The following is a 10082-nucleotide window of genomic DNA, read 5'->3' as shown; positions in this document are numbered from 1 at the left end:
TTCATTTTCTTAAAAAAAATCCAGATAATTTACTCATCACCATATCATCTAAAATGTTGATGTCTTTCTTTGTTCAGTCGAGCAGAAATTATGTTTTATGAGGAAAACATTCCAGGATTTTTCTCATTTTAATGGACTTTAATCAACACCAACATGTAACAGTTTTAATGCAGTTTAAAATTGCAGTTTTTACAGAGTTTCAAAGGACTCTAAACGATCCCAAATGAGGCATAAGGGTCTTATCCAGCGAAACGACTGTCATTTTTGACAAGAAAAATAAAAATATGAACTTTTAAACCACAACTTTTCGTCTATCTCCGGGCCTGTGACGCGCCAGCGCGACCTCACGTAATTGCGTAGCGACATAGAAAGGTCACGTGTTACATTTATGAAACGCACATTTGGGGACCATTTTAAACAATAATCTGACACAAAGACATTCAGTAGTATCATTCGACATACAACAATGTCAGAACGTCCTCTTTCTCCACACTTGTAAACACTGGGGCGGAGTTTCGCATTTGTCCTCTGTGACCTCTTGACGTGATGACGTATTGCGTGAGGTCACGCTGGCTCGTCACAGGACCAGAGATAGACGGGAAGTTGTGGTTTAAAAGTGCTTTTTTTTCTTGTGAAAAATCACAATCGTTTCGCTAGATAAGACCTTTATGCCTCGTTTGGGATCGTTTAGAGTCCTTTGAAACTCCGTTAAAACTAATAAGTGTCCATTAAAGTGAAAAAAATCCTGGAATGTTTTCCTCAAAAAACATAATTTCTTCTCAACTGAACAAAGAAAGACATCAACATTTTGGATGACATGGTGGTGAGTAAATTGTCTGGATTAATGGACTAATCCTTTAAGACTGCATTTTGGTCTGGGACTGTGCTTAAGTTTGGGAAACCGCCAGTCAAATTCAATTGTGCACAATGGTGACATTTTAAACAAATGTAAACAGAATCAAGAAATAAACAAGAAATAACCAGATTAAACTGCTTATATGGAACGGATTTTGTATGTAGTTTTATTTATTTACACAACAGACACCAGAACTGGCCCTGAACATAAGGTTAAGCGACTGTCGTCAGTCATAAAAAAATCCAACACAACAAAAGTTCAAACATTTTTTTTTTAAAGCAATTTCAGTCTACGAACAGCTGAAACATGATAAATGAGAAGCACTGAAACAGATTCTTCATTAAGTTTTTGACTCTCCTCTTTTTTCTTGGTCAGGTCTGAAATAAACAAAGTAAATTCAATATAATCAAAGATAGAGGTGTAAAGTTGTTTTAGGTGGAGTTTAGCATATTACACGGTAAGGAAGGATACTACAACTGTTTGAAACAGAAAAGTTTGAAATGTGACTATTTTTCGTCCACAAGCCCATCGTTTCGCTTTAAAATACATTTATGAACAACTTTTACATTTATGAGTACTTTTTTGATGGCAGCTGGATGCCAGTAACTTACTGTAAATTTAAATGTATGTTATTTACTGACAACAGTTTGTTCGAGGTTGAATGAACATTGAACATTAGCAGGTCTTTGTCTTACAGAATAAAAATATGAAGTGACAGCCTCATGCAAAGCATTCTGGGAACCAAAAATCCTCATCAACTCTTTTCTGTTTTTTTCCTTCAGATTTTGTTTCCCAGAGTGCTTTGCATGAAGCTGTTATTTTAGTTTTGTTCTGTAAAGATAAAGACTTGCTAATGTTTAATTTTCATTTAACTTTGAACAAAATGGTGCAGGTAATTAGCATAAATTTAAATCTACAGTAAATTACTGGCAACCAGCTGCCAGTAATACTGTAATTTCTACGGAATCTTTTTACAGTGTAAATATGGCGGCACACTGACTGAGTGGTGCGTAACCAAATTATAAATAAACCTTGGAAATGCAAAACATTATTTCTGAAAAATAAAAACCATAAAAAGAAACAGCATGTCTCACCTGCTTAGCACCAGCTCTGTCTGAAAAGACAGAGAAAATACATAAACCAGTTTATATTACTGAAAAGGATCTACACAAGATGACAAACGTTAAGTACATTACCTGAAAGCAAATGCTGGGTTTGTTATGGCTCCTGGTAAGCTGAATCTCATGTTTTTTTATTTTTAACTGATCTGAAATAAGCGAAATTCTTTTCAGTCTTGATGTCTTTCTCTCCAGTATGAACTTTTCGGTGTCTTTTTAAATGGCTAGATGACGTGAAGATTTTCCCACAATCAAAACACATATGCACTCTTATGCCAGCATGCGTTTTCTGATGGTCTTTAAAATGGTCCAGCCGTAAAAAACTCTTTCCACAGAAAGGACATAAGTAAGGCCTTTCATTTGAATGAATCTTCTGGTGTCTGTTTAAATGAGATGTCGAACGAAAGCGTTTACTGCACTTGTCACACTTAAATGGCTTTTTCCCCTTGTGAATACGCAGATGATATCTGAGACTTTCAGCTCTGGTGAAGTTTTTGTCACAATGAGAACAGTTATATAATTTCTTTCCTGAATGAATGTTCATATGGCGATTCAGGGATCCCCGCAGTGCAAAATTCATCCCACACTGGGAGCATTCGTGAGGCTTCTCCTTATTGTGATCTTTGAGGTTTCCTTCATGGATTTTTTGGTGTCTTTTTAAATGGCTAGATGAAGTGAAGCTTTTCTCACATTCGAAACACATATACACTCTTATGCCGGCATGCATTTTCTGATGGTCTTTAAAATGGTCCAGCTGTGAAAAACTCTTTCCACAGATAGGACATAAGTGAGGCCTTTCATTTGAATGAATCTTCTGGTGTCTGTTTAAATGAGAGGTTGAACGAAATCGTTTAGCGCACTTGTCACACTTAAATGGCTTTTCTCCCATGTGAGTACGCAGATGATATTTGAGACCTTCAGCTCTGCTGAAGTTTTTGTCACACTGAGAACAGTTGTATAATTTTTCTCCTGAATGAACGTTCGTATGCCGTTTCAGAGATCCCTGACATGCAAAATTCCTCCCACACTGAGAGCATTCATAAGTTTTATCTCCAGAGTGAAATTTTAGGTGACGCTTCAGTTTATCTTTACACATGAAACTCTTTTCACATTGTGAGCATGAGAAAGGTTTTTCCTCACTATGAATTATTGAGTGTCTCTTCAGATGTGCTTTTCGCAGGAAACACTTTCCACAATCCGGACAAATCGAAGGCTTTGCAGCTTCTGATCTTTGTGAGATTTTCTTTTCAGTCTGTGTGCAAATAAAAAATGAAATCAGGTATGAACATTTCTGACTTTCCTCTTTAACTTCTATATCAGGCGGTCTAAAAAGATGATGATAATGTGTAATTTTTTTCCAGAAACTGAGAAATCGATCTTTTATTTCCTAAAGGCTAATTCATTGCTATAAAAGTGACTTGGATGTATTTTTCTTTACTGGTGTTATGGATCAACAAAGGTTTGTGTTAACTTGGTAAGTAGACATGCTTAGCAGCATATACTTTAACCTGGTTTCTCAGCAGATGCCAAATATAGTCCCAAATGGCACACTCCGGACTTGTGGTCCTCCTCAGAGTCCACACTTTGATAACATCACGTAGTCCAGACTTTAGGGACCCTTAATACGAGTCCACGTGGGTGCAACGGAGTCGTATTTTGGGACACTCGAGCGTCACACCGGAAATAGGTAGAGAAGTTGCCTTCGCTGAAGACCGCATCAAGGGGGCAAAGGAGGCGCTGATGAGCACACTTCAAAGCGTAAAAATGACAGATGGGACACCCTACGGACTCGTGGACTAAGCGAGCACGCGCAATTTAAGGCCACATGAAGTGCACGATTTGGGACAGGGCCTATATAGACCGTTTCATCTGGCTCACGTGCGGTGACGCGATAAGCGTCTGGTCCGAACTTTACTTCGGGTTTCAGTTTGTTTAATGGTCTGACTAGTTGCTGAAACTGAACTCTTAAACAAATACCTCGTCGAAAAGAACAAATGTTTTGGGTTGCCATTTAATCTACGTGTTGTTTATTTTGCTTGTTATATAAATAAACCACTTTAAAAGGACTTTGTTGTTACTTATTCTTCTCAAAGTTTACCGGAAGTTACGTGTTTATGTTGTTGCTGCTAAAACCGTCTATAAGAGATAGGGGCTGCGTCCAAAACCGCATACTGTTCAGTAGGTACTGAAAATGAAGTACTTACTTACTGACTGTTAAAACAGTAAGTACTCTATAGTAGGAATCCTAGTAGTACACTCTAAAAAAAACAAACGGTGCTATATAGCACCAAAACTGTTGATTTGAATCGTAATCATAGAAGAACCGTTTTTAGTGCCATATAGCACCGGTGAAGCACCTGTGTAGAACCAAATAGGGGCCATATAGCACCACATTTGGTTCTACATAGCACTATATGGTTCTTCACAGGTGCTTCACTGGTGCTATATGGCACTAAAAACGGTTCTTCTGTGATTGCGAGCAAAGAACCACTTTTGGTGCTATATAGCACCGTTTGTTTTTAGAGTGTATGAATGCAATTCGGACATACTACATCCGCCATGTTGATACATCCTGTGACATACATCGTCATCACATCATGTCATGTCAAACCAGAGCAAAAACGCCTGCTTTCGCCTTTCTTTTTGCATAATTCCGCTCGCGGGGCATCACGAGATAGTGAAGTGTCCATCGTATGCACGCTACGAAATCTAACCGGAAGTAGTAGGTCATCCGGGTACTTTTTCCATACTGGGGCACGTTCAATCTCACACCGGTGCACAACGTTTTGCTACGGTTTCCGTGTTGAACGACATGTTTCCTTGAAACGGTGTGCAACGGAATGCAACAGGTTTTAGAAGCGTTTTCTCTTGTTTGGTGGGTGTGTCAGAAATGTCGGCCCAATCAGCGGCAAGATGTATAAAACCACGCGGTAGTAAAGAGACAGCTCGCTCAATGGGTTCAAGTTGGAATGTTGTCTTTTATTCTGGACGGCAAGGTCAGTGACTGTACCATCGAGGGTATTTTGCAGTATTAAACACACATTTATAACGATTTCATCAGGCTCCAGAAGCGTTAAAAAAAGAACACAAGAATGGCCTCTCAGCTACCGTAGTTGCAACTCTTGCGTCATCACAACAGGGTGTTCAATGCATCACCGTCTCAGTTTAATAAACGTTGTGCAACGTTTTGTCGGGCTGAACGCAGCCCTGTTTTTGGAATACCATGTATTCGGACATACTATTCGCCTCGTATAGTATAGTTATAGTTTTTCTGCATAAAAGCACAATTTAACATTTTCTCTCAACCAACTCAAAGGTTTACGATCTACTGTGTGGAATTCAAAAACATTTTGTCTCCAGTTACTTATAATCTTAATTGTTAGACATGAATTTAAATTTTTTTTTTTTTTTATAAAGAATTATGAAAGCTCATGCTCGTACAGATTTTGTTTGCAAAATATATAATAAACATTTACCTTATGCTTATATTGTCTGTATTAATATGCATTTTCGGTAAATCTCAGAGACAGAATCTCAAACTGAGATTTGAGGTTTGATTACACAGAATTTACAACAAATTAATATACTCTATAAAATGACATAGAACTGTCCACCTTGTGCCCCCAGTTTGGGAACCACTGAACAGAAATAAGGTGGGATTTAAACAATTTCAACACATTAATTTGACGGAAAGTGTGTGATTTCCACATCTCTGCTGCCATTCTGCTACTACTAACCAGTTTAGGTGTTTAAAATAATTTGGGAGCTGAGACCTACTCCAAACACTTATTCCTAAAGTCTAAAAATAAGAGTGAAAACTTAATATTTTACTCTCAGCAGCTTAATTTTATACAGACCCAGCCAAGTAAAATGGCATGTGTGCACGCCCACCTCCCCTGTTAATCCATAACACCAGTAATTTAAACTGTTACATGAATACTTGTATGTGAATATCTAACAACACTACACTGCCGAATCATGGATACATTCGGATACAAACCTTTCTTTTGACTGCATCTCCATTTTGTAATCTGCATTGTTCCTCGTCACGCATGTCCTTGGTCAACTCTTTAATCTCTTATATTTACATCAGTAGGTTGCAGTTGTTGTTACACCTAACCTTATAACAACCGTGTCTCTACCAGTCTATACCTTTACTGCGTCGAGAGCGCGTGCGCGCGACAGGAAGACGGAGTAACTTGTGCACAAGACTGCCGTCAAGCCGTGAGATTTATGCCCAAACCTCACAAGAAGTCGCGTTAACTTTTAATAAATATAGTAACATTTGGTAGTAAAACATTGTTATGTATTTTGTAAAACATCTGCAACTGTTGTTATTGAAAACAACAGTAATTATGTCGTTTATTCAGGGACTACAGAATAAACAATACACTTTAATAAAGCTGCATTCACAAAATGAATGTTTTTATTACAGGTGCAAAAATTCTGTATCTGAAGGTTTCAGATAAGTATTTAAGTTCAGCAAATGTTTATTTCAGATTGTTCATTATTTAAAAAATACTTATATATATATATTTTAAGTAGCCTAAATAAAAATAAAATCCATTTTGGTGCAAACTGCTGCCATCTGGATTGACATTTGTTTTTACAATGTTCCATCTGATGAATAATTCTACAGGCACCCTTGTGATATTCAGTTCACGCCCACTACGACACTTGGCCAAAATTCAGGACATACGTCATGTAAGTAGTCAAGTGTTCAAGTGCAAAGACGACCCCAAGTGTGGGTATTTGGACGCAGCCACTGTTATTCTTGTGGTGTTATGCTGCACTGCCACCTACTGGACGAAACCGTAATCGACAATAGTGTTGAGTTGTAAATACTAAAACAAATGCATTCGTTTCAAAATCCAATTACTCGTAGTTGTTGCTTTAAAACAATGTATCAGTTTCTCGATGCACAACCACAATATATACGATAAACTTTCTTATTATTGTAAGCAAACGTTTTATAATCGAAAGAGGGAAGTCGACAGAAGAAAGTCTTAATTGTCATATTTATCCCACTAGCACCAGCACAAACAGATTGTTTCAACTCGATTTTCATTAACAAATGCCATTTGTTATGTGGTTTTTGGTTGTCAATAAGGTTAAGACCCCTGGAGAAAGAAATGAATGCTCTCTCCATTATCAAAGCGAGAGCGTGCAGAACGGGGCGTGTCTACGCTTGGGGCGGAGCCATGGTATCGCCCCACCCAAACCTCGCGTCATTGGTACCTGGCAGGAATCCACTTCAAACTTCGTCCACGCTTTTCATTGCGTTATTAGCCTGAATGTTTGACGCTCATTGTTGGTCCTCTCACTGCCATGGTAAACGTTCAATTTTACACATAATAATTTTCTTGGAGGAAGCCATTAAGCGTTAATCACTTTATTATTCAACAGAGAATGAAGATCAAAAGAAAAATGAACGTCAACAGAGTTTTTTATCTGTACTTCTCAGTTATGATCGGTACGCTTATTTTTGTTTCTTATGGAATTGAGTCTGCATTAGATTGCACTCCTATTATTTTGACATCAAACTGGACTTATACTTGAATTCACCACATTGAATCTTAGGCCTGCATAGTGCATAGTCTTACATTGTTAGAAGTTTTGAGCAATGGCTTGTTAAAAGGTTTCACATATGTAAGATTTAACTTATTTTTTAATGATGTTTTTGGGGTCCTCCAGGTGTGTTTGGTGCAGAGACAGATACCATCGAGACAGTGTCAGTGAATGTGGGCGAGTCGGTCACCCTACACACTGATATTAGAGCAATAAAAAAAAATGATCACATAATGTGGTTGTTTGGATCTGACAGTCCAGGCACTCGTATTGCTGAAATCATTAAGTGGTCGTATATGTTTTCGATATATGTGTGTCACAAAGAGCAATTCGGAGACCAGCTGCGACTCGACCATCAGACTGGATCTCTGACCATTGAGAACATCAGTGCAGAACACTCTGGACTTTATAAATCAGTCATCATCACCAACCAAAAGAAATTAAATAAAATGTTCAATGTTAAAGTCTATGGTGAGAAAGTTAAAGTCATTTCAATATTTATTAAACATTAAAAACAATATTTTAAGGATTAGTTAACACATTAATTGCATTTCTGTCATTAGGTGAGTATGGTGACAGAATTGTCTTTTTTGTTGAATATGAATTATTGTCATAAAATATCATAGATTGTAGTATTGTCTCAACTGAGGACCTCTTTGGTATTTTACCTGCCAGTTTTCTTTCTGTTTCTCATATCTTTCAGCCCCTCTTCCCATTCCAGTCATTACCAGGGACTCTTCACACAACTCTACAACATCAGAGAGATTTTCAAGGTCAAAATGTCTATTGATGTGTTCTGTGAGAAATGCATCATGGGTGACTCTTTCTTTTTATAAAGAAAATGATTTGCTCTCCAACATCAGTGGCTCTGGTCTCAGCAGCTTTCTCTCTCTCCCTCTGGAGGTGGACTATTACGATCAAAACACTTACAGCTGTGTTGCTAGCAATTTTATCAGCAACCGGACTGCACGAGTGAACATTACAGATCTCTGTCAGCCATATTCAGGTAGGTTATCCCAGCAAAATGACGAGAGCATTGGTTTTAGACTTGTTCTAGTGTAAATGATTCTTATGGTTGTGTATTAATATGAATAGGAAACTACTTTGTTCACTACAATAAACTTAATTTTAATGCTGTGGTAATGAATTACAAGGATATATTTTATTGCACTGTGTGTATACATTCAGATTTGTCTTCCTGTATTTGTGATTGTGACTGACATTGAGCTACTTGGACCTGTTTGTCATTTCAGAAATCTCTTTGCTGTACTGTTTGGTGCTTCTATTGTTGATTCCTTTAGCTGTCACAGTGATAGTTTGGATATTGTGTGTCCGCAGGAAACGTCGAAAAGCAGAAAAACAGGGTAAGGATTGCATACACTCCAGAAATGCTGGGTTATTTTTAACCCAATATTGGGTCAAAAAGGGATGAGCCAAGTTGTTCGTTTTAAATTAACCCATTTTTTATATTTTATATATAAACAACCCAGCAGAGGTTAAATTACAACCCAAGGGTTTTTAGAGTGTACAATTATTATTTGGAGAAAATTTTTATTTTTAAATCCTCCAAAACATTCTTAAAATGTTTCCTTTAACATTTAACCTGGTGTTTGTTTGTTTGTTTTACCCAGCTGATGAAAATTGCTAAAACTTAAGAACAATGTGACAAAAAACCTGTGTGTTTAAAGCCTGCACAAAGCGTACTGTTCAACACAGGAAGAATGTAAAGTATTTGCACACATGCACACAATCACTCTGGTTTGTGCAACATTTTAAGTATTTTATTAAGAGCGTTTTGAAAAATATTAACTACTCTGTATAGTTTCTGCTAGTCTGTGTTTGTGTCACCATCACTTAAAATGTCCATCCAGACATGATGGTGCAGATGTAATGCAGGATGCCTTTCAAAACCTTCATGTTTTGGTTAATGTATGTTCTCACAATAATGTTAACCAGTGTGATTTGTAAAAGTGTGTGATCATTGAACTTTTAATTGTGTTTTAATTCTTATTTAAACACAGACCTGTATAAGGTGACCTTTTATTTCTGTAGATTTATTTTATTAAGATTATTTCAGCTGCAGCACATTCTGCCATGTTGTTTATTTTAAGTAAATCTAATAATATTTATTTGCCGTTTTATTATTGTCAGCAGCTTAGTGTACATTGTTATGGTAGGCTTAAATATGTTTTAAATACATTTATGTTTTTAATGTTTTTATTTAATTAATGAAATGATGTTTGTTGTAACTGTTGTGATGAAAATGTTGACAGCATGATTTCAGGCTATAACACCATAACCTTATGCTCAGGTTTTTCATTTTTTTTACATTTCTGTTTTTTATTATTTTATAAATAATTATGAAGAATATTTACAGAATAGCTGGTGTAATCTTTTGGTAAATAAAAGATTAAAAAGTGTACGTTTTGATTTATATTCACAATGGGAATGTTGCACTATGCACTCTAAAAAAAATAAGGTAAAAAAGCTGAAAATGGCATCTTTTCAGAAAGTATGCATTTTTACATCATATTAGTACC

The 10082-nt window shown here is 36.7% G+C and overlaps 2 protein-coding genes across 4 annotated transcripts; one reads left to right on the top strand and one right to left on the bottom strand.

Moving 5' to 3' along the window:
- Positions 1-994: 994 nt before the first annotated feature.
- On the bottom strand, positions 995-6189 carry LOC129443443 (uncharacterized). Its single transcript, XM_055203913.2, has 4 exons — positions 5975-6189; positions 2053-3226; positions 1951-1970; positions 995-1233 (listed from the first exon to the last, which is right to left on the bottom strand). The coding sequence occupies exons 1-2, from the start codon at positions 6026-6028 to the stop codon at positions 2099-2101; spliced, it is 1182 nt and encodes a 393-aa protein (XP_055059888.2). The 5' UTR covers positions 6029-6189; the 3' UTR covers positions 995-1233; positions 1951-1970; positions 2053-2098.
- A 1039-nt stretch (positions 6190-7228) lies between these two features.
- LOC129443442 (SLAM family member 6) lies at positions 7229-9978 on the top strand. 3 transcript variants are annotated; one of them, XM_055203910.2, is made up of 7 exons: positions 7229-7305; positions 7381-7447; positions 7669-8013; positions 8246-8315; positions 8406-8548; positions 8796-8906; positions 9174-9978. In XM_055203910.2, exons 1-7 carry the CDS (start codon positions 7303-7305, stop codon positions 9188-9190), a joined length of 756 nt encoding a protein of 251 aa, XP_055059885.2. In that variant the 5' UTR covers positions 7229-7302; the 3' UTR covers positions 9191-9978. The 3 variants fall into 3 exon arrangements, with proteins under 3 accessions (XP_055059885.2, XP_055059884.2, XP_055059883.2); XM_055203909.2 differs by having other exon boundaries at positions 8246-8548; positions 8881-8906; XM_055203908.2 differs by having other exon boundaries at positions 8246-8548.
- The last annotated feature ends 104 nt before the right edge of the window (positions 9979-10082 follow it).

This window comes from Misgurnus anguillicaudatus, chromosome 2 (genome assembly GCF_027580225.2).
Source record: "Misgurnus anguillicaudatus chromosome 2, ASM2758022v2, whole genome shotgun sequence".
Taxonomy (NCBI): domain Eukaryota; kingdom Metazoa; phylum Chordata; class Actinopteri; order Cypriniformes; family Cobitidae; genus Misgurnus; species Misgurnus anguillicaudatus.
This window is presented reverse-complemented; position numbering and strand designations above follow the sequence as displayed.

Coding starts and splice junctions, on each gene's coding strand:
- LOC129443443 (XM_055203913.2), bottom strand. CDS start 6,028: ATGCGTGACGAGGAACAATGCAGATTACAAAATGGAGATGCAGTCAAA. Junction 3,227..5,974: donor GAGATGCAGTCAAAAGAAAG/GTTTGTATCCGA, acceptor ATTTGCACACAG/ACTGAAAAGAAAATCTCACA.
- LOC129443442 (XM_055203908.2), top strand. Junction 7,448..7,668: donor GTACTTCTCAGTTATGATCG/GTACGCTTATTT, acceptor GGGGTCCTCCAG/GTGTGTTTGGTGCAGAGACA. Junction 8,549..8,795: donor TCTCTGTCAGCCATATTCAG/GTAGGTTATCCC, acceptor TTGTCATTTCAG/AAATCTCTTTGCTGTACTGT.